We start from the raw sequence: 24169 nt of genomic DNA on the forward strand, positions 1-24169 counted from the left end.
GCTCACCAGCAAATCCATGTTCCTGTGCCTTAGATGCATAGCTGTCAACTTTTCCCTTTTCTTGCAAGGAATCCTATTCGGAATAAGGGAATTTCCCTTTTAAAAAGGGAAACGTTGACAGCTATGCTTAGATGGCTCTCAATATTGGTCAAAGAGGAAGCAAATAGTGTGTCCTACTATCCTAGTTCTTCAGCTTGAACTCCAGATCCTATATTTTACTTGGTACCAATATAAACAATTATGTAAAACTACTTGTCAATAATTACTGAAGCCCATTGATTTCAGTGGGTCTCCTCTTAGTGCGACTCAGTTGGATACCACCCAAAATATCTCACACATTCTCAGTAATTCTTATAACAGCAGGAGGGAGACCAAGGCTTGATGAAGGCTCCCTTTTGAAATGAGATATTAAGCAAGCATTTCCCAACTTGCACTCATGCTCTAGCCCCTATACAACACCAGCTTCCAATGCAGGATCGGGCTATAAGTATATACCGTATTTTTTGCACCATAACACTCACTTTTTTCCTCCTAGAAAGTAAGGGGAAATGTCTGTGCGTGTTATGGAGCGAATGCCTACGGATGGCGGGGGGATCTGCTGCAGTCGTGAGCAGAGGATCCATGGTTCCCCTTCCTTCCCTCCTCCGTGGCTCGCTTTGAAACAGCAAAGCGGGAGAAGAGCCGCTGAGTGGGGAGGAGAGAGGGACAGAGAGCCTGCTTGCTTTAAAGGAGCAAAGCGGGAGAGGAGAGGAGCCTTCTCCTCTTATACCCCTCTTCTGCATTATTAGCAGCATCCTTCTCCACCCACCCCACGCGTGTTCCTTGTCCCTTGAGTGCTTTTCCTTCCCTCCCCACTTAAAATGTGGTTACAAAGCACGGATCCACATGGATCCTCAGGATTTTTGCATTGGGCTACCCCAAACTCACTGTCAGATCACATGTCTGTGGGCACAGCATGAACCACAAAAATCATACATCCACTGTTTCGTTTAGAATATTTTTTTTCTTGTTTTCCTCCTCTAAAAACTATGTGCGTGTTATGGTCGGGTACGTGTTATAGAGCGAAAAATATGGTATATTGTTAGTTCTTGGCCATGTTAACATACTGGAAAACTTAACAAGTCATTAACTACATCTTTGCAAAACCTAGTTCTAAATTACCAACCAGGTTCTAAGTCTTCATTCCTGTGACTTTTTTCTGAGTGGACATGTATAGGATTATACTATTTTATTATATTTTTAGTATTGTTGTAAAAAGCCATTCTATACATCTAGACAGAACATGCACTCTAAAAAATACTTATTGATCTGTACTGGATAATACCTGCCAAAAGTTGAGAAAAACAATGAACTAGTAAAATATTTTATAATAAGAGCATTTGGAAAATATACCATGATTAAATGACAACAGCAGGTCTAGCATATACTAGATATGGAAACACTTGTGTACTGATTAAGACAAGAGTCAAAATTTATAGAATTTTTCTGTCCTCTCTGACATCAACATTTAATATAAAAGTATTAGCTTGGGTTTGAGCTCATATTTTGTTCAAAAGCTCTTGGTAGTTATTCATTTTATAATGACTTAATAAAAAAGTATAATGAGGAAAAATTGAGAAACTAACGCAAATCATCCAGCCTATCTTGGTTCATAACCCTTATTTCACTTTAAGTATGTGACGTCGCTCTTTATTAAAAATGTTCAACTAATAGCAAGATTTGTACCAGAAACCAAAAACATTGTTTACTGAAGCATGTTTACTAGTGGCTGAAGATATTTAGTGCAAATCATGAATCATTTTCAGAATATTTTATTGTCTTTAGGCATAGACTTAGCAACTGCTTTTTCACCAGTGGAGAGCATAGCAGGTTCAACGTGGGATTCCGACTGTAATCTGTATGTGTCACACAGGCACCAGTATTGTCCCCAGCTGTATGTCCGCTGTGCCAGGTAACAGTTATGCATTATTATGTGATTTTTGTGATAGTTAACTTCCTACTCCCTTCTTCATTTGTAGCCTCACAAATTCTAAGTCAGTCATTTTCATATATACCTTTTGTTCCTTTTCAAGTTTTAGTTGGGTCATTAATTTATATGGTTATGAGTTGGCTAATTTCCCTATGTTTAAATACGAAGTGGAATATTTTTTATATTGCAAAGAAATTCTGTATTACATAAGCAAAGAAACCAGTGATATTTCAGAGTTCTCATTCTCCAGCAGTTTCTAAATGCTGGAACTTCCTGTGGCCTAGTTCTCACTGGGGCAGTCTCTCTTTTTTTTTTTTAATAATTTTTATTAACCGACCAATCAAATCAAATCAAATCACATCACATAAATTCCGAATTACAAAGCCGAATTTTAAATTTTGTTGAGGGGACCCATATTTCAAGATCCGAAGGGGGATTCTGATCATCTTCTTGCTACTGTGTTAATGTCCAAATCAATCCAAACAAACTTCATAATTCTATTCAGTCTTATCTTGCTGTTTCCACATCTCATCTTGTTCATATATTTTCTCTTTTTTCTTTATGATCTCTTCTGATAATCTCCTTAAGCCGATAAACACCAATAATAATCCTGTGTGTATTTTTCCATTCATCCAATCCTCAAATCGAGATGGTTTCCATATATCATTGCATTCATAGATAACATCGCTCTTTCCATCATTAATTACAGAACTGTCGTTCTTAAGTCCCTCTGAGGAGTTTCACCCACAATATAAAAACAGCTCTATTTCTCTATTTCTCCTCCCAGACTTAAGTCCTCCGACAGAACTTCCCAATATGGCGACGGTATTTTTAACTGCATCATTCCAAAGCCCTTATACATTCCACGCTCTTCTTAAAGCATGCTTTGGTTAGAAAGTTTATCTCCACACAGACATAAATCCACAGCTTAAGTCCTTCAAACGACATTTCTGACTTGTGAGGGGGGGATTCTTGTTTAATCACATAGAGGAAAGAAAGGAAAGTTTTTTTCCCCTCCCACATCCAGTCCTTTTGCCATACCGAGTCTTGGTGTATCTTCATCTGGTTAATTCTTGTTCCTCTGACTTGTCTTGTTTATCAGAGATCTCTCCTGTTAGCAGTCTTTACTCCCCCTCCTTCCTTGAAATATGTGCATTCGCTTCCTCCTAATTGTTTCTTTTGAAGTTCTTGCAGCTAGTGGCGCGGATCAGAGACAGCGTCCAGGAGTGCCGAGATCCCACAGGAGGGCATTCTGCCTAGTGCCCCCATCCCCACAAATTCGGGGGTGGTATAGGGCACAGCAGGCAAGGGCAGCCCCCCCCCAATCCTGGGGGGGTAGGGAGGCTATTTACTCCCATCACAGCCTCCAAATTACCTCGTGTGGGTCGGAGAGATGTTATTGTCAGCCATCTTCTGATGCGCCCTTAGTGGCCCCTCCTCTCACTGGGGCAGTCTCAGTGGCGTAGCGTGGGTTGTCAGCACCCGGGGCAAGGCAAGTAATTTGCGCCCCCTAACCCGTGGATTTTAGCACTCGAGTCTCTTCCACTAGATTAGTTAAAGAAACCCTTACCCCCTAAGCACATGGATTGTTTGTTATGAAAATACTGATGTAATTAAAGTAAAATGCATCTAAATACAAGTTTATTTTCAAACACTTTATTGAGTGCGAACATGCATTACACATTCTCCACATTTTCAGCAGGTCTATGAATACAAATCTACAAATGTAACCTAGCATGGGCCATGCTATTATATGTCGTCTCACAACCATCGTAAACGACAAAAAATATCAAGAACAAAAACTAAACATCAAAATGGAACCATACCCTGGAGATGATCCAAGACTGGGCTAGATGGAGCCAACTTCCTCAATCCTGTACCTCTAATTGTAATTCTTTAATAGAAGTGCAAGATATCAATCTGTATATACAGATTAATTTAAATTCGCCTGCTTTTAATTAGCGCAAATTTTTCAACAACGGAATTGAAAGCTACATTAAAGTCTCCCTCAATGGACAGTATTGCTAGATTACTCAGTCTTTCTTGGCTCATTGTAGATCTCTGATATGTTTTAATTAGTTTAAGTTTTGAGAAACTTCTTTCACAACTCGCTGCAGAAACAGTGATAGTAAGAAAGATTCTTAATGTGACAACAAAGTTAGTTAAACTTTCTTGCAGCTTCCACTTATACACCCAGCGAAGCAAATCTAAAGCTGACCAGTTTGCAACCTGCTCATCAGGATTGACCTCCTTATACAAGATAATGTGGTGCCGAAGTCGAGTTATTTCGGTGAGCATAGATGCAGCATTCAATTCTGTGTACTGAGCACACGTGTGCTGAATTTGTTTCTTAATAAAATCATCTTTTCCAGTATCCAACAATGTTTGGATTTGCAAAAAAGCAAATCGCTGGTGAAGCGTATTCATCTGCGTAGTACATTTTTTAATTTCTGCCTGAAGCTGATCAATTGCTTCCAGTTGTTCTCTGCTTGTTTCCTGTATTAAGGTCAAGCCAGCATCGCCAGCATCGCAACTGTTCTCACCATCCATCTTCTTGCGTCTTCCAACTCTTCCCTCTGTAGGTATGCAATAGGTTTTGCATACCTGCAGAGCTTTCTCAGTTGCCTTTGACACTAGACTATCACGTTTTTCATGACAAAATAAAGCCAATGCTTTTAACTTTTGCACGCATTGATCAAGCGCAAGTCCTTCTTGCTGCAGGTAGATCTGAGTATCATTTACTTCGGTTAGTACTGGGTTCCAAAAATGCAAGAAAGAGGGGGGGGAAAGTCATTATGCAAACTAAAAGACTTCCTGCATCACCCCTGGTTTCAGAGGTTTCTTCCGGCCCATCTCTCAACGCTTCCAAAGCATCTATTATAAGTACACATACAGCTTCATGCTTTGAACTCCATCTTGTGTTACACGATCGCTTTACACGAATTGGTACATGTTTCTTAAGGATATCCCACCTGTGGGTGGAGCTTGAGAAAAATGCATACACCTTTTCCACAGTGCCAAAGAAAGTAGCAGACTTTGTCCCAACACCAACTGCATGCATCCCAGCAAGACTGAGCGAGTGATTGTTACATGGCACAAACATTGCTTTGGGATTCATATCCAAAATACGTTTTTGTACACCACTAATGTGTCCAGCCATAGTCGCAGCATTGTCGTATCCCTGGCCGTAGCAATGCTCTAGTTTAAGGCCATCAGCTTGCAACTTGTCACAAATTTGTTTTGTAATGACATCAGCTGATTTCCCATATAACTGAATAAAGTCAATGAAAGACACTGTCACATGGACTCCTGAATCTTCAATATGCACATATCGAATCGAATTTGGTCAGTGTGTGAAATATCAGGAGTGCTATCAAACATTATAGCAAAATACTTGGCCTTTATGATATTTTGAAAGATGACTGTTCGAATGTGATCGCCGAGCAGGCTAATAAACTCATTTTGGCTCTGTGGAGAGAGATAGGACACAATATAACCATCTGTGCGTTGTACTCTGTGAAGATGTTGTTTGGCAACTGGGTCATATTTGGCGAGTAACTTGAAAGTTTCTAAGAAATTTCCACAGTTACCATCTGTATTTAAATCTTCAGAGTGACCACATAAGGGTAAGGTTTGCCTGGCTAGATACAGAACACAATCAAGTATTCTGACTAAGATTGCCTTCCATTTTTCAAATGACCTCTGTTGTGCAAGCTGGGCAGCAGCATCAATAGTCTCCTGTTTATGCAGCCGCATTTCTAATTCTTTCCACATTCTAAATGCACTCAAGTGATATGAACTGCGCTCATGCTCTAGTAATCTAGGGCTTAACTTTCTCCATGCATTAAATCCACTTGACTTTCCAAATGAACTTTTCCCTTTAGCCTTCTGAAAAAGATTGCAAGGAAAGCAATATGCAGCATTGTTTACAGGAGAAAACACCAACCATGTCCTTAACATAGTCTCACCATTCTCCAAATGTATGTAGAACCAATCCTTGGAAAACGACCTGCCATTACTGTCTCTTGGAAACCATGCATCCTTATTCTGCAGTTCCTCTGTCCCTCGTCTGACAAGTTCAGTTTTCAAGGTGTCATCCATGGTTTCAGGCCAATAGCCAATATCAGTAAAAACTTTTTGGTCAATATTTTCTGGCAGATTTGGCTGAGTATAAAAATCCTTAGATGAAACTGTCTCTGCTTCTAATGCAGGAACAGGAATGTCCACCGACACAGGATCAGGATTATGAGTCTCCTGTGGTGCTGCTGATGGTCCTACTGTAATTTCAGCAGTACTCACCAAAAACCGGTGAAGGCTTCCAGCTAACTTAGCTTGTTGCTCTGTCTCTATCTTTCTCCTTTTCCTGCCTTGTGCACCAGATTCTTTTTTGTATGGCATGATATAGGTGTAGTATTCTGCTAAAATTCTAAGAAAAGAAAAAAAAGAAAATAACTTTCTTGCCTTGCTGCACTTTTAGCACCCCTTCATTGTATAACCATTTCTTTACTCTTAACATAATGTTTATTCACCTTCATGCCTATTGCCTTACTCTTTCAGCAAAAAAAATAAATAAATTAAAGGTTGCTAGACCCACTGGCTTACATCAACTTATGTTGAGCTGGAGCAGCTACATATGGATCGAAATCTGTCTCGTCATTGTTGAACCAACCAAACTTCAATCCATCTGGTCAGCTCAACATGCAGAATAACCAGCGTGCCCCCTTTCAATGTAGAGAGACCAACGTGCCCCCTTTCAATGCAGAGAGACTTACCTGCAGCGGCGGCTTCTACCCAGTTCCCCGTGTCTCCTCGAGTCCTCCCGCCTCCTGCTCGGCAGCTCAGCTAATTGCATGCATTCGCCTTTCGGCCAGTGAGGAAGTGGATCCCACTTCCTGATTGGCTAGGAGGAGGATCCGTGTGACAATAGCAAAATTTTTGCGAAATCTGTGACAGCGCTGAAAGAGAGTGATTGAGCCAGGTAGGGGCAGAGAGCTGCAAGTGCGAGCGCGCGTCCCCCCCAGATGTTGCGCCCGGTGCGGCCGGGCCCCCCTGCACCCCCCACGCTACGCCACTGGGCAGTCTTTTTGTGTCTGAACTCCAGCACTTTATTCTTCTGATGAGGGTGCAAATGACTGAATGTTCTGCCACATTTTTTTTTTTAAAAAAACCCCTTATGTATGTATAAAACTAAGTGTGAGGGAGAATCATTCTAGTTTCTAGTGTTTTTGGCTGGTTGTTTTTGTATGGAGGAACTCCCACCTGCCATTTGAAGTATACTGGCCTGGTTCATCTGATATGGTAAGCCAACCTACGGCTTATGGGGAGCACAAAATATGCAGGCTGCTGGCTCCCAAAGAGGAGCTCACAGTTGCTTTGCTCCTCACTGGTTCTTTTTGTTCCCATTCTGCACTGAACTAAGCCAAGGTTTGTCTTGTGAACCAGTCCGCTGTGTGTCTACCACCTTTTTGGCAACTAAACCTCTTTAACTTCAGCAAGTGTTCTCATTCGTCCCATGCACATCATTAAAAAAAAAAATTATGAAGAGATTTATATTAAATTAATTATAGGATTTGGAGCATTTTCAAGGGTTCAATTGTCTAGTACAATGGTGCCTCGCAAGATGAAATTAATTCGTTCCGCGAGTTTTGTCGTCTTGCGATTTTTTTCGTCTTGCAAAGCACAGTGTTGGGAAAGTTTTGGAAAAGCTTCAAAAATCACCAAAGTCTTTAAAAACCTCAAAAAAGGCTACCACACCGCGTTCTATGAGTTGCTCCTCGAAGTCAAGTCGCAACTGTATTAACGGTGTTAAGAAAAAGGAAACAAACTTGCAAGACGTTTCCGTCTTGTGAAGCAAGCCCATAGGGAAAATCGTCTTGCGAAGCAGCTCAAAAAACAAAAAACCCTTTCGTCTAGCGAGTTTTTTGTCTTGCGAGGCATTCGTCTTGCGAGGTACCACTGTAGATTTCTGAAATAGTTTAGTGAACTGTATGATATTTTCAAATACAAGCAAGCAATAAATGAGTTAGGAGTACCAAAATGGAACAAGCACAATAGTTAGTTCACCAGTAGAGGTCATCATAAGCCTTGTAACAAAGAACCTGTGCTATAGAAATCCCTTTGGAGGGAGGGGCTTAATGAATGGCCAGAAGTACTTTTCATATCAGAACATTAACACAGTATCCAAAAGCACTCTTTAGCTTTGGGTTTGTTTACCAAATTCAGCTTAAGTAAATGCTAGTTAATGGCATGTCAGTTTGATGGGTGGATTTGGGGTGGGTGTATGGCTGTGGCAGGAGGGGGTACTCTTCGTTCCCTTCTATACTCTTTCCTTCCTTTCAGTTACTCCCCTTCTCCTTTTACTGTCTATTATTTCACCTTTCCTTTCTAGAGATGCTGGATGACGACAGTGCAAAAGAATCGCTAATCAGTCCCCACAAAGTTTGAATCAATGACATAGAAAGCTGTCTATTTACACTGACTGGAAATGGCTCTCAAGAAGTTCACAGAGGTCTCTCCCAGTTGTACATGAATATGCCAGGGTTTGAACCTTGGACCTTCTGCTTACAAACCAGGTGTCTCTCACATTTCTGAAAGAGACTCTGAAGGGAGGGAACTCCCATCTCTGGGCTGCAGTCAGTGCAAATAAGTATAACCTTAACTAACAAGGATCTCTTTCCAGCAATGGTGTGCTATAGCATTACACAGTAATCTGTGCCAGGATGGTATTGTGCCATCTTGATTGGAAAAGAAATCACCAGCATTCCCATGCCTTCTCCTTTGTTATGTACCGTATTGGCCCGAGGCCTGAATATAAGCTACACCTTTAAAATTGGAGCGGGGGAGAGAAAAAAAGAAAAAATACACAAATATAAGTCGCTCCATTCTTCACTGCTCCTGGCTGCATACTTGGGGGGGGGGTCACGCTGCGTTGCTGGCGGCCTTTCCCCTTCCTCACTCTCTCCCTTCCTGGCCTTGGGGGAGAGGATGGGGGACTATGCACAGGGCAGGCACCGTTTTGCCATGCTCCTGGTGCTGTTTGCCCCGCGCTCCTGGCTGCATACCTTAAGGTCGTGAATATAAGCCGCACTTTAGCTTTTCGTGGTCGGAATTTGGGGAAAAGGTGAGGCTTATATTCAGGCCAATACGGTATTTTTAGTATATGTGCTGCCAAAGCGAGCACCCAATACGGTATTTTTAAAGCCCCTGCTTTTTATGATCAAATAACTTCTGTGGTGTTCTGTTCCAACCTATGAGCGGTTTGTTCCAAGTAACCAAGGCATTTTGCAGATGATTCCAGGAGCTATACTTTGATTGTATAGTTTTGTGTATACAAGGTGCTTATTTAATTTTATGCTGCTTTTAAAATAAATTTGGTTGTAAACAGAGCTTCTAGAATGTGCTACTGCATCAAAAATATATTCATCAATAGCTGTGTGTGTGTTGTAAAGCCAAGTTAGATTTACTTGTAAACAGCTTGTCCATGCAAAGAGATATTCCTAGCTGCCAAGTCAAATGCATTTCACCAATCTGAGGCTGATCAAGTCTGTGAAGGGGAGACTCCCTTTTCTTTTCCATTTGAATTCTCTTTACTAAAATCCTGTCTGCTATTACGAAATTTAACACATCACATGTTTAGACACTTAGATCTCCAGTCTTTCTTCATTTTCAGATCTCCATTATCAGAGTGACGCTGACTCTTTTACAGACCATATTTGCTATTCCCACGAATGAGCAAGTGAAGTCCAACCATTTTTATATATGATATTTTTCAATATTAAAAATGTTACTTAAGCATTTAATCCCAGTAATAATCTGCTATGTAAGACAAAAAAGAGGATAAGAAATTGCTGTATCTAATTTCCAACATGGAACATGTTCACCTTCTTGGGACTGTGTGTGTGTGTGTGTGTGTGAGAGAGAGAGAGAGAGAGAGGGAGAGAGAGAATGGTAAATAACTGATATTTTTTAATTACTTTTGAGAGAGAGGCATTCTAAACGTGATCAGAGAAACTCTGTTTTATTGCAGGCATAGGCAAACTCGGCCCTTCAGCTGTTTTTTGAGACTACAATTCCCATCATCCCTGACCACTGGTCCTGTTACTTAGGGATGATGGGAGTTGTAGTCATAAAACAACTGGCGGGCCGAGTTTGCCTATGCCTGTTTTATTGTTTTGCATGCTGCAGTGCTGAAACACAAAGTGAAATTTGTTGGTATGTGGTAAGCTTTGGCTCAAATGAAGTCATTCATTTGAATGACTTGAATTTGGGTGCAAGGGCCATTTCACAAGTGCACTGAAATATCAAATTACCTGGAATATATTTCAAGGTCACCTACTCCAAATGCTCATCCTGATTTTAAGAAGATCCTCTATACATTGAACATCTTCCACATGATTTTTTGCAAACTTTGTCTTCTGCAAAGTAAAATGTAGATTGTTTCCAGACATTCTTAAACAAGTCATTTCATCTGTAGAGTGGAAGACCACGATGATCTCACCCCTATCTTTGCACGCCACAATGACACCCTGAGAAAAACCTATGGAGATTACTTCCTTGCTGAACTGATAGAAGCACAAGATGAAGAGAATCGTGCTGTAGTTTGTGAGGTGAGTCATAATCTTATTACAAAATAACTGCTGGTCTACTGCTTTTTGCCTTTTTGATGGTTACTGTATGTGCCAATAGGAGGGTGGCTTGGATTAATTTCCAAATACCTGAGAACAACACTTCATCTGGAGGTTGGGACACATTGCCATCACTTCATTTTTTGCATATGATCTGCAGTGTTTGGATGATCAGGGTTGCTTATAATACACCTCTGTTTCTGTGAAAGAAATAATCCAAGCAGTCTTTGATCTTAAATTTACACAGAAATTCACCTTTCCTGAGAAGGAAAATAAAGCAGAGGCAATGGGTAGCCCCCACGTTGCTAAAGACATGTATTCTATCTTTGGCATACCTTTGATAGATGACTCCAGCCAGGATTTGTCATAAGTGTTATCTTTCATAATTTTGTGTTGAAATTTTACTTATTTAGTCACATTTGCATCACATGTCAAAGAAATACAGCATCCAGAAAAATGGACGTGTGCTCAGCAGATAATAGCAGCAGAGAAGCAGTTAGAGGCTGAAATATTTTTAGAGACCATAAGTCTTTGGTATTACTTGGGGTTGTTAACTTCTGGTTTTAAAAATCCTGCCCCTCCCATGTGAGGCTGAGGAATGGCACAAACTGGCATGTCAAGGGCAGAGCATGGGAAAAGCTGATTGGCACTTGGTAAATCATAGATAGAGCTTAGCAGAATCTGGTGTATAAAGGTTTGAGTTGGCAAAACCAGGATTCTAATGGCTTTTCACTTTTTAGTATAGAATCATTTAATGCTTGTTTGGCATCTGTTAATTTCTTTATATTGAACTGAACTGATTCCTTTATTCTGTGGGATATTTGGTTGTGGGCTTTTGTTTCTGTTTTAAATCATCTGCTACAGTTAAATTATAGGATAGTAGTACAGAAAATATGAGGTTTTATAAAACACAACTCCATTAAAAAAGTTACTTACTACTGAGTCTGCCTAACAACTGGAAAAAAACATTATCTCATCTCTCACTCAACAGCACTTTATAAATATCTAGACAGTCTAGTATAGTGGTTAGCGTGTTGAACTAGGGCCTAGGAAACTAGGGTTCAAATCCCCATTTGGCCATGAAGCTCACTGGGCGCCCTTGGGCCAGCCACTGCCTCTCAGCCTACCCTACCTCACAGGGTTATTGTGGGGATTAAATGAGGAGCAGGAGACCCATCCCATGTACTCGTTGGAGGGGGGAAAAGCTTGGATATACATGCAACAATAAAAACACAGCACCTGGCATCCAGTTTGACTTGGAGTTTTCATTTTACGCTTTGCTAATGAATACCTGTGGGCGCAAAGTGGGAGCATTTTGATTGCAAACATTGCCTTTAGATAAAGAGTTGATCACTCCCTTCCCCAGTGCTTCTGTTGCAATCTGTTTTATAGTCCTCCTTCCCTGATTGCTGTCTGTACCTCCACTTCAGGTATAATAATACTGAATTCTGTTGCAAGTTTCTTGTGTATATCTCTGATTTGTCCTAACCTTTCACCTGCAATGTTAATAGCGGACTACACTGCAGAGTTGACATGAACCATGCAGAGCCACAAACTCCTTTTCAACTTGTTACACTAGGATAATAACAAAGAACAATATTTGCATTTTCATTGGCAAATCTACACACACAAAACAAAAACATTCACAGAAAATAAGAGAACAGAACTGCCTTTGCTTCTGTCTTTTTTCCTGGTGGGAAGGGCAGTGGTATAAATAAATCATGGATTTTTTCATTGTTTTCTATGAGCTGAGGTCCCCTACAAAATAAGTGGCATCTTTGATGATGGAGGGAGGATGGACCCCTTTTTCTGTAGAGGTTCCCCAAAAATAATCCTGACCGGCTGCTACCTGTCAGGCTGAACCTAGCCTGACAAACCCGAGGCCAGCCTTCTCCAACCTGGTCTCCTCCAGATGTTTTGGACTACAACTTTCAAGCTGGCTGGGGCTGATGGGACTTGTGGTCCAAATATGTAGAAGGCACCAGGTTGGGTAAGTCTGGTTGAGGCTGTCTGTTTGGAGAAGCGTTTGTAAGTCAGGGATAGGAAACCATCAGCCCCAGCCTGCATGGCCAGTGGTCAGGGATTCTGGGAGTTGTTGCCCAGCAGCAGGTTCTCCGTCCCTGTTCTAAGCCCTACTGATAAGTGCCCTTCCTCTATTCCACTTCTAGACAAAATAAAAAGTTTTCCCAAACTCCAAAGGACACAGGCTTTAACAAATCCTTGTAAAACGGAGCACAAGGGCTAGCTTATAAGTGTGCAGTCTAGCACACGAGGAAGATTTCAGTGAGTAATACTGGAGAAATGCCTTTTTAAAACCAGTGAGGTTAACTGTCAATGTTTGTTTGGTGGGGAAGAGGAGGAAGAAGATAAGGCAGCAGATCACATCCATAGACTTTTAAATTTAAGCAAAACCACAGTCTGAGAACACTTAGTCCCTTACAGAGCATCTCTGGTCAGTTGTTTAATGTGCTTCCAAAGGAGACTAAAGCACTAGGGTGATGCTTCACATTTTTGTGGTGATCTGAGGCCAGTAGAAACCCATCCTTCCTTTGGCAGAGTATAAAGAAAGTTGAATGGAAGTAAAACAAAAAATATGGCTTCCATGTAAGAATCCGTATTCCCAGATACTTTAGATGCCACTGTTGGTCTAAATCAGAATATAGGGATTTGTCATGGCATCAGAAGTAACTGGGAAGTTCTGTCTCCAAGCAACAGAATAATAAGTACTGTAATAGAATACTGTATTTTTCGCCCTATAGGACACAATTTTTCCCCTCCAAAAATGAAGGGGAAATCTGTGTGCGTCCTATGGGGCGAATACAGGCTTTCGCTGAAGCTTGGAGAGCGAGAGGGGTCGGTGCGCACCGATCCCTCTCACTCTCCAGGCTTCAGGAAGCTATCAGCAGGCCTGGGGAGCCTGCGGGAGTTCCCGCAGGGCTCCCCAGGCTGCGGATAGCAGCCTGCTGCCCAGCGCACGGGGCGCCTTGAAGCAGAGCGCCCCTCGCGCCGGGCAGACATCCGCAGCCTGGGGAGCCCTGTGGGAGTTCCCGCAGGGCTCCCTAGGCTGCGGATAGCAGCCTGCTGCACAGAGCGCGGGGCGTGCTGAAGCAGAGCGCCCCGCGCTTCGGGCAGACATCGGGCAGCCCCACAAGCTCGGGGGACAGCGGGGAGGCGCAGCGCCGCCATCCCGCTGTTCCCTGACCTGGTTTCGATTCCCCGACCTGTTTTTGGGGGGGAAATAAAGGGGGGGAAATTTCCTTTATTTCCCCCCCAAAAAACTAGGTGCGTCCTATGGGCCGGTGCATCCTATGGGACAAAAAATACGCTAATTATTCTAGGTTTGTTATAAGCCCTTGGATGTCATTGGTTTGCTAGTGCTCTCTGCCATGTTCTGACTTCAGTCCAATGAAACATTGGTTTCTTTACCTTAGTATTGCTAAGGTTAGGCAGAAGTGACTGCTTATGATTGAAAAGCAGTTGCCAGCCAGTTTCTTGTTTTAGTTTCGCAGTAGTAACTGTAAACTCTGCTATGGAGTTCATTAGAGGGAAAGTGTTTCAGTACTTCCAGGGGGAAAGGGCTGGCTGTGGGACTTCCCTCTTGGTGAATCATCTTCAGGGCTTTGCCTGCCGCTCTTGAATCAATGCAGCAATTATCAGTAAGTAAAGAAGGCATTGGCAGAGTATAGCTGTGAAACGATAGCTTAAAAAATGCTAGCAAAAATAAAATACTAGCCAGTGGTCTGTCAATCTTAGTCATAAATTATGTATTTATCTATTTATCTGCTTTTAAGGGAAATGCATCACCATGTGTTCAAGTGTTAAGAGTTCATGGGCTTATTTAATTTTGAGTGCAAAGAAGGTTCATCAGTCTCAAGAGGTTGAAAAACAGTGGTGCAGAGTATTTTTAATAAACTCCTTAGTTTAAATGACACCAGTGTAGCGTGCTTACAGCTTGATTTCAATTAATCATTTAGCAGAGTAAAACACTTGTTCAAAGCTTATCTTATAAATATTGCACCCTTGTCTGGCAATTATCAATACAAACCCAAGAAAATCCTTCGGAGGTTCATCAGTGCTGCTGTAGCTTGGGAAAGCACTGCCGTGTGGGCCAAGATAGAAGTCAGTTTGCCCTCCAAAGAATGAAGCTGGCTGGTTCTTTCTGCACATATGGCAGATAGATTGTTTAATCAGCTTCAGCTGAGCCTTGGGCCTAAAATTACATTGGAGCCAAGCAACTGCAGGGCTCCAGCTTTGTTCAGCTAAGCAAACAAATGATCAAGGGGGAAGGGGAACTATATGTGTTTTTATTTTTATTGAAGTGTTGATGCCAGCTGTGTCAATTCAGTTCTTTAGAAAAATATTGGTTTAGGACCTAGATGAAAAGTTGAACCACTTGGAAAGCTATTTTTGTCTAATACTGTTGGTCAAACAATTGCATGATGCTAAAAGACAGGGCCATTTTCCTTGGTGCTATGACTTCTGTGTGTAACAAAGGGCCAAACAAGATGTAGCACTAAACATGAAGTCACTCTAGTTAAACAGCAGCAGCAGCAGTAGTAAAGGCAGGCAGCCCTGCTTTTCATTGGAAACACAGAATGCAGAGAAGGAGTTTACTCTTTTTCTTCCCAGGTGCAGTGCCAACGAAAATTGTCCCATTGAAAATTACTCCTGGGAGAGGAAGGTGAGGGATGGTTCCCCACACTTGCTCTAAAGTTTAATTATACAAATTTTGACTGGGAAAATCCTAAGCGTATTTATCAAGGAGACCTTCTGAATAAACCTGCTTAGGATTCATCCAAGTATCTAGTTTTGCTTGTATTTTTTAATTTCCCAAGTTCTTATTAACCATGTTTTTGTTGTAATGGGATCTTTTTCAGTCTTGACAAATGACTATTCAGTAAGCTATTATTAAATAGATTGTAATTTCTACCACTTTGAGGGGTCCATATAATACAATCAGGAGGTCTTTGGGCATTTCCTATCCAGGAGTATTTATTTCTGCCAAGACCGTTGGAGAGAGAGGTTTGGAAGAGCGATTCTTTACTCTCACATAGCAGGGTTAGCACAGTGGCAGTTACAAGCACATTAAAACGTGGTTAATTTATATCTGTCCTCAGCTACCTTTAAGCAAACATTCCCCATGAAAATAATATTCTAATTTCAATTACAGTGGTACCTCGGGTTACATACGCTTCAGGTTACATACGCTTCAGGTTACATACGCTTCACGTTACAGACTCTGCTAACCCAGAAATAGTACCTTGGGTTAAGAACTTTGCTTCAGGATGAGAACAGAAATCATGCTCTGGCGGCGCAGCAGCAGCAGCAGGAGGCCTCATTAGCTAAAGTGGTGCTTCAGGTTAAGAACAGTTTCAGGTTAAGAACGGACCTCTGGAATGAATTAAGTACTTAACGCGAGGTACCACTGTATTTCACATTGCATTTGGCATTGCATATTAACGAATACACTTCTCTAATCAAATTCTACATTATAATACATTGCTCGGTTTGCTCTTAAAATTTCTCCAGAATAAATAGATATTTCTTGTAAATATTTCTATTTACGATATTCTTTAGCTGTGTTATATGAGAAAGCATTCTTTAGGGCATATTGAATTAGACTGGCCAATGGTTTCCCTCAGTGCTTTTTTCCTTAAAAAAAATGTTTAGGGGTACTCTCATTTTCCTACTCATATTGAAATACTGCCCCTCAATGAGGCCAAACTTAGATCCACAAAATGTTTAGGGGGGTATGTGTACCCTTGCATCCCCCCAGAAAAAAGCACTGGTGTCCCTTCTTAGCTTTTGAAATACTTTTTTTAAAAAGATTGACATCTGTTCAATTATCATGTTTCAGGATGATGGCATAGCAGTGGGCTTCATGAGTGTATGCTCTGAAGTGAGTATACAGTTGCTTCATGACTGTTTTGACTTGGGTCCCTTCCACGGACTATGTAAACCACACCCAGATGACATTCTGAAGCCACCACGGAAGCCAAGTGACATAGGTAAAAATGCAACGCTTTGTACAGTTTAATTAACTGCATTGGTTTGAATATTGTTAAACGCTCAGGTGAGAGACAAGGGAAGGAGGTGGTATTTATATAAGGAACTCATTTTTATAGTAGATTTTTTCCTCTTTTTTTGTTCAGAGGAGAAAGGAAATAGGTGAAATTGCCCAGTCTGTCAGAAGGTTTGAGAAAGTGGTTTCTATACCTAGCCCCCAGGTGAGAGTTTGTTATTACAGAGAGAATCCTACCCCCCCCGCTGCCGCCAGTGAGAAACAAGGGGAAGTACCGTATTTTTCGTCCTATAGGGCGCACCGGCCCATAGGACGCACCTCGTTTTTTATGGGGGGAAATGAATTAAAAAAAATTATTCCCCACCCCACCCCGCGGCTGCCGCCCCAAGCCTTGCGCACACCTGCCCGAAGCACGGGGCACCCTCCGGAGGGCTCCCCGTGCTTTGGGCGACAGGCTGCCGCCCCAAGCCTCGCGCGCTCGGCGGGACCTCCTGCCGGGCGCGCAAGGCTTGCAGACACTCGCCCGAAGCACGGGGAGCCCTCCGGAGGGTGCCCCGTGCTTCGGGCGACAGGCTGCCGCCCCAAGCCTCGCGCGCTCAGCGGGACCTCCTGCCGGGCGCGCAAAGCTTGCAGACACTCGCTGGGGCTGCAGGCTGCTGCCCGCAAGCCTTGTGAGCCCGCGGGAACTCCCGCCGGGCTTGCAAGGCTTGCAGATAGCTTCCTGAAGCCTGGAGAGCGAGAGGGGTCGGTGCGCACCGATGCCTCTCGCTCTCCAGGCTTCAGCGAAAGCCTGCATTCGCCCCATAGGACGCTGTTATGTACTGAGTTGAATAGGATCCAAACTGTAGCAGTCTGATTGGTCCTAGAACAATAGGATCCAAAAGGCAGCAGTCTGATTGGTCCTAGAACAATAGGATTCAGAATGCAGCAGTCTGATTGGTCCTAGAACAATGCAGCAGTATGATTGGTTGGCAGGAACCACCCAATCCTGCTCCAGATAGAAGTGAATCCACAACCTAATTGGCTTACAGTAGAATTCCAGAATTAGCCAATCATGTGCAGCCCATTGTGTAAATAATGTATATAAAGCAGATACTGTGAGGGGACATTTATTCATTCCTCCTCACCACTATGAGCTGAATAAAGAGCATGAAATCACTTTGCGACTCTGAGTATATTTCACTGGCGACGAGGGTGGGATCCCGCTGAGCTGACTGCCACACACAGCACCGCAGCACCGCCAACTGCCGCACCGCTGCCTCGCACCGTGTATCCAGGCTTCAGCTCCGGGGCACAAGGAACTCAGAATGGCAGCCAACAGCAGCTTCTCGCCATTCAACCCAGCATCTGGAGACTGGGAAGCGTACGCCTCCCGTTTCACCTTCCTCCTAGAAGCCAAAGGGGTCACCGACGAAGAAGACGCCAAGAAGAGGGCGATATTCTTCAGCGTCTGCGGAGAGGAGACGTTTGAAATCGCCCGGGCTCTCCTTGCGCCTGAAGACGTCGCTACTGTTCCATACAAAACAATAATGGAACAGCTGAAGGGGCACTTTTCGCCGCAGCCCTCAGTGGTGGCTCGTCGAAATGCCTTCTACGCAAAGCGGCAAGCCCCTGGGGAAACCATAACTGGGTTTGTGACCTCTCTCCGCCAAGCCGCCCGGTTCTGCAACTTCTCAGAGCTGGAGAACATGCTTCGTGACCGCCTCGTCGGTGGCCTGAAGGATGAGAAGCTGCAACGGCGCCTCTACGCTAAGAAGGACCTAACGTTCCAGGTCGCTCTGGAGGAGGCCCTGGCAACAGAAGCTGCCGAGAGGTCGACCCAAGAGGCACGGCCGAGCCTGCCATCCCAACCGAGGGTCCACCATGAAGACCTCACCGACGACTCAGGATCCGACAGGGAGGAGGTGCACCGAGTACAGCAGCGCACTCAAGCAGCGCACAGACCACAGCTGCCTCGACGAGAAGGAGGGAACTGCGCAAGCTGCGGGGAGAGTCACGAGAGGAGGACCTGCCGTTTCCGCAACGCAGAGTGCAGGCAGTGCAGAAAATCGGGACACATCGCCCGGGTGTGTCGGGCTCGGCCCACCCGACACCAGGCATCAGATGACCAATCCAAGAGCCCCAGGTCCCGGGGCCCAACGCACCAAGGCAACTCGACGGAGCTCACGGACTTCCAGGTATACCAGTTGCCCCACCCCAACGTAGAGAAAATTTATGTAGAGGTACAGATAGAGGGGGCCCCATGCCGCATGGAGCTTGACACGGGTTCAACTCTATCCATAATCTCGGCAAGGACCTTAAGGAAACTGTGTCCCACTGGGGGTCCCAAACTCAGGCCGGCCCCATTCACCCTCCGGGACTTCCAGAAACGTAAGGTCCCCACAATGGGGGTGGGGACCTTCAGGGTGCAATACCGAGGGCGGACGCGGCAACTGGACTTGCTTGTGGTCAAGGGCCCCTACATTAGCTTACTGGGATTGGCATGGTTTGGACCACTGGGGCTAGCTGTCACCGGGGTGAACCACACTAGCTTACAAGTGGACGTGGACGCCATATGCAAGGAATTTCCAGGGGTTTTCGATGGGAAATTGGGACAGTATACGGGCCCCCCCATTGCGCTACAGCTTGACCCCGCAGTACGACCGGTCAGGCTCAAGGCCCGCCGGGTCCCGTTCGCCTTGAAACCCCGTATAGACGAGGAATTGGACCGACTCGTAGAGCAAGGAGTGCTGGAGCCGGTGCCTAATGCTCCCTGGGAAACCCCAATCGTCACACCCGTCAAGCCTAATGGTTCGGTCCGCATCTGCGCAGACTACAAATGTACCATAAACAAGGCCCTCACGGCCCACGCATACCCAGTGCCAGTGGTCAGCCATGTCCTTGCCACCCTGGCTGGGTCGAAAATTTTTGGCAAGCTGGACTTGGCCCAAGCATATCAACAGCTGCCAGTAGATGAGGCCACAGCAGAGGCACAGACGATTGTGACGCACAGAGGAGCGTTCAGGGTAAAGCGGCTGCAATTCGGTGTCAGCGTGGCACCAGGCATATTCCAGAATATAATGGACTCTCTCCTTAAAGGGATTCCTGGCGTCACCCCCTTCTTCGATGATGTGTTGATTGCCGGCCCCACACCAGAGGAGTTTGAGGACCGCCTCCGCACCGTTCTGCACCGTTTCCAGACGGCGGGTCTCAAGGTGAAGCGGGAAAAATGTCTACTAGGAGTGCCTCAGGTGGACTTTCTGGGATTTATGGTGGACGCAGAAGGGGTCCACCCGACTGGGGACAAGGTACGGGCCATTTGTGATGCCCCAGCGCCCAAGAGCAAGACTGAACTTCAGGCCTTCTTGGGACTATTGAACTTTTACCATTCCTTCCTTCCCCACAAGGCGGCGGTAGCGGAGCCCCTACACAGACTCCTGGACAAGCGGGCCCCTTGGGTGTGGGGCCAGCGCCAGGAGGCCGCATTCCAGGCAGTCAAGGACTTGCTTGTCTCAAACTCGGTCTTGGCACACTTCGACGAGAGGCTGCCGGTGGTGCTAGCATGCGACGCCTCACCCTATGGCATTGGAGCTGTCCTGGGGCACCAACTCCCGGATGGAAGAGAGGTACCGGTGGCGTACTTTTCCCAGACACTCAACACAACCGAGCGGAACTACTCGCAAATCGACAAGGAGGGTCTGGCAATCGTAAAGGGAGTAAAAAAATTCCATGATTTCTTGTACGGGCGGCCCTTCACCGTGGTGACTGACCACAAGCCGTTGCTTGGCTTGTTTGCCCCCGAAAAGCAGACCCCCCAAGTGCTGTCTCCTCGCGTCCTCAGGTGGTCAATTTTCCTTGCCAGCTACCAGTATGCACTGATTCACCGACCTGGGAAGGCGATGGGCCATGCGGACGCCCTCAGCAGGCTACCACTACCGGAAACAGGCCCTGACCCAGCACCTGCACAAGAGGTTATGAGCCTGGAGCTGCTTCCCGACCGCCCCATTCAGGCACAAGAAGTTGCACACCATTCCAAGAAAGATAGGGTCATCTCCCGGGTCCTGGACTGGGTGTGGAGGGGATGGCCCAGCAGCAGCCCCGGGCCAGAATTCGCCGGCTACACAACCCGCAAACATGAACTGTCGGCCCACAAGGGGTGCCTGTTATGGGGAAGCAGAGTCGTTGTTCCCCAGCCCCTCTGCAAAAGGGTCCTCACAGCCCTACACGAGACACATCCAGGGGTAGTAAGAATGAAGGCCCTTGCCAGGAGTTATGTGTGGTGGCCGGGGATCGATGGAGAGATAGAGGCCTGGGTCAAACACTGCCAGGCCTGCCAAGAATCCCGCCCAGATCCCCCAAGGGCCCCAGTCCAGTCCTGGGAGTCCGCCCGAGCACCATGGTCACGCCTGCATGTGGATTTCGCTGGCCCCTTTCAGGGGAAAACATTCTTCATAGTGGTGGACTCCTACACCAAATGGCTGGAAGTCGCACTGGTACCGTCCACTTCCACGTCCGCAGCCATCCGGGTACTACGCAGGCTGTTTGCAACCCACGGGCTCCCTGACACTCTCGTCTCAGACAACGGGACTGCATTTACGTCAGGAGAATTCCAAACCTTCACAGCGCAGAACGCCATCCGCCACATCCGTTCGGCGCCGTTCCACCCTGCCACCAATGGCCAAGCAGAACGCATGGTGCGGACCACCAAGGACACCCTTCGCCGCATGACGCAAGGGGACTGGGAGTACCGCCTTGCCACATTCCTTCTAGCACAGCACAGCACCCCCAGCTCAACGACTGGCCGGAGCCCCGCTGAACTACTAATGGGTCGGCGCCTTGCAATCAGATTGGACCGCCTTCACCCCGATAGAGCTCAGGATGAGGTAGTGGTGGGGGAAGGCAGGAACCCCCGGACCTTCGAGGCCCAGGACCCAGTGTACGCAAAGAATTTTGGGGCAGGCCCAGCATGGGTACCCGCCACAATCACCAGGGTCACTGGCCCCGTGTCGTACGAGGTGCTAACGGATGGGGGGCAATGCTGGCGCCGCCACTGCGACCAGATACGGCGACGATTCCCGGGAGAAAACCAGGAGGAGGACAGGTCAGAGGAGTCCCAAGGGAACAGCGGGGCAGTGAGGCCCATAGAGCAGGAGGGGCCAGCAGGAGAGGCAGAATCAGTAAATACAGAGAGGACCCGTGAGGCCGAAAGGACACCGGAACCAGAACCACGACTGAGCGAGCCGGTTGCACCAGACCAAACAGCCGCATCACAGCCAGCATCCTTGGAACACGAGCCAGAACCCGGAGCCCGGACCAGGGAACACCCCAGGCCACAACGCACACGTAGGCCGCCGGCATACCTTGAGGACTATGAATGCGACCTCCCGGGCAGGACTGGAACTTAGAGGGGAGGGGTGTTATGTACTGAGTTGAATAGGATCCAAACTGTAGCAGTCTGATTGGTCCTAGAACAATAGGATCCAAAAGGCAGCAGTCTGATTGGTCCTAGAACAATAGGATTCAGAATGCAGCAGTCTGATTGGTCCTAGAACAATGCAGCAGTATGATTGGTTGGCAGGAACCACCCAATCCTGCTCCAGATAGAAGTGAATCCACAACCTGATTGGCTTACAGTAGAATTCCAGAATTAGCCAATCATGTGCAGCCCATTGTGTAAATAATGTATATAAAGCAGATACTGTGAGGGGACATTTATTCATTCCTCCTCACCACTATGAGCTGAATAAAGAGCATGAAATCACTTTGCGACTCTGAGTATATTTCAGACGCACACACATTTCCCCTTCATTTTTGGAGGGGAAAAAGTGCGTCCTATGGGGCGAAAAATACGGTACTTGGTATGAATGTTTTCCATGGGCATTAGGCGGTCACATGGGTTAATATCTGCCCCAAAGTCCAAGGCAAGAAATATTCAAACTCAGTGAGTAAGCAGCTACTTCCTGTGCTCCTTCAGTCCATTAGGTGGACCTTTCTCTAGCTAATTCCAGCTTGCTCTAACTGTAGACCTTAGTTTTCCTATGTATGTTCCACTTGTCCTGTGGAGAAATCTTCACCTGAACTAGGGTTGCCATACATCTGGAATTTCCCAGACGTTTCCCAAAAAGAGCTCAATAAGTTTTTTGTCCTGAATTTACTTCTAGAAATATGGCAACCCTACTTGAACGCAATCCATTTTTCATGGTTAAAGCTGTGCAGGTTGGAGCACAGTCACAGTGTCATGCAATAAGGCAAATACACCCATTGTAAACTTTCTATTTTCTCAAGTTATTCTAGCATATTGAAGTGTGAACATTGTTAACTTATAACTGAAAGATAATGACATGCATGAGCCTGGGAAAAATGCATTACCATCAAGGGCTTTAACTGAGCTCTTGCAAGCAAATGTACAGCTTCCAATACCTGCTTTTGTGGTTACGCTATTGTGTGTAGCTTTGAAATGTGGTTAAATTAACCCATGCAAAATTTTACACCAGCAGGGGATGCTACCATTATGTTTTGCACTTGGTTTGACAAATGCTGTTTCATAAGTTTGCTTTTACAAATAATTGTGTTTTCATGCAGCTTTAATAAAAAAGGGTTTTGAGCTGATTAGCTTGAAAATGATTATATATTTTTTCTCTCTGAAAATGTAATAAAAAACCATTTTTGAGCCATCTTGATGTAAGTGGTATTTTTCACAATAATTATAGTAATTTGGTTGTTGCTGTATCTGGAATTAGAAATTAGTAGTTACAGCATTTCTAACAGAGGATGAATTATTCTGTTGTAGCTTTCATACTGAATTGACTTTTTCAACCAACCTGCTGATTTTCACCTCCAGTATTAATTCATCTCTTCCTATTATATTGTTTAAGGACTTTTTAAAAATTATAGTTAAAATAAAGGTTATGGTCCTCCAATATTTATTCTTGGCATATCTAAATCACAGTAATAATGCAGTAATTAAATTGATGCTGGTGAATTATAAGCATGTTTAAAGGAAGTTCTGAAGTTCTAATTAATTTGCATATAAAATGTAACCCTATTATATTAAAAAATATTATTTGGCAGTTAAGTATGCTAATTACTTGTTCACCCCAAATAGTTAGAATATGTTGTGGTGAGAGCATCCTTAATTATTCCATGTAGGGTAAGCTTAGTTTTTTTACTGTTAGTGTTTTTCATTATCTGTTCATGTTTCCAACCCCTAAGGCTGCAGTTGAAACCACATTTACTTGAGAATAAGCCTCGTTGAATTCAATAGGACTTGCTTTTGAATTCTTGAAGCCTAAGTGTGTAGGATATGAGGTTTATGAAAATACCCTTTAATTCTCTACCTTGGGAAGGATTTACTCTGGCCCTCATAAGTTGTGAATTTGCTGTCATATTGCTTTGCTTACTAATTTCTCTGTGTCACTTAAATGGTCTGTATTAGGTATTTTGTTTTAAGATGTTCACAGCTTTGAGGCATTTGTGGTTTAAAAGCAATATATAAATAAATGCGAATAATGTATCATAACAGTATCTTAGTTGTGCAGGCAATAACAGACTCTCAAGTCCTATTAGTCTTTCTGG

The 24169-nt window shown here is 44.6% G+C and overlaps 1 protein-coding gene across 4 annotated transcripts in view; it reads left to right on the plus strand.

Moving 5' to 3' along the window:
• The window catches only part of CFAP61 (cilia and flagella associated protein 61), a 126869-nt gene that overhangs the window by 14157 nt on the left and 88543 nt on the right, over positions 1–24169 (plus strand). For all 4 annotated transcript variants that reach the window (XM_081015133.1, XM_081015135.1, XM_081015132.1 and 1 more), the window contains 3 exons: positions 1825–1951; positions 10443–10575; positions 16451–16601. In XM_081015133.1, coding sequence (XP_080871259.1) covers positions 1825–1951; positions 10443–10575; positions 16451–16601 — 411 coding nt within the window. The remainder of the gene's footprint in view (positions 1–1824; positions 1952–10442; positions 10576–16450; positions 16602–24169) is intronic.

Source organism: Podarcis pityusensis, assembly GCF_964106645.2.
Source record: "Podarcis pityusensis genome assembly, chromosome: 7".
In the NCBI taxonomy this organism is placed as follows: Eukaryota; Metazoa; Chordata; class Lepidosauria; order Squamata; family Lacertidae; genus Podarcis; species Podarcis pityusensis.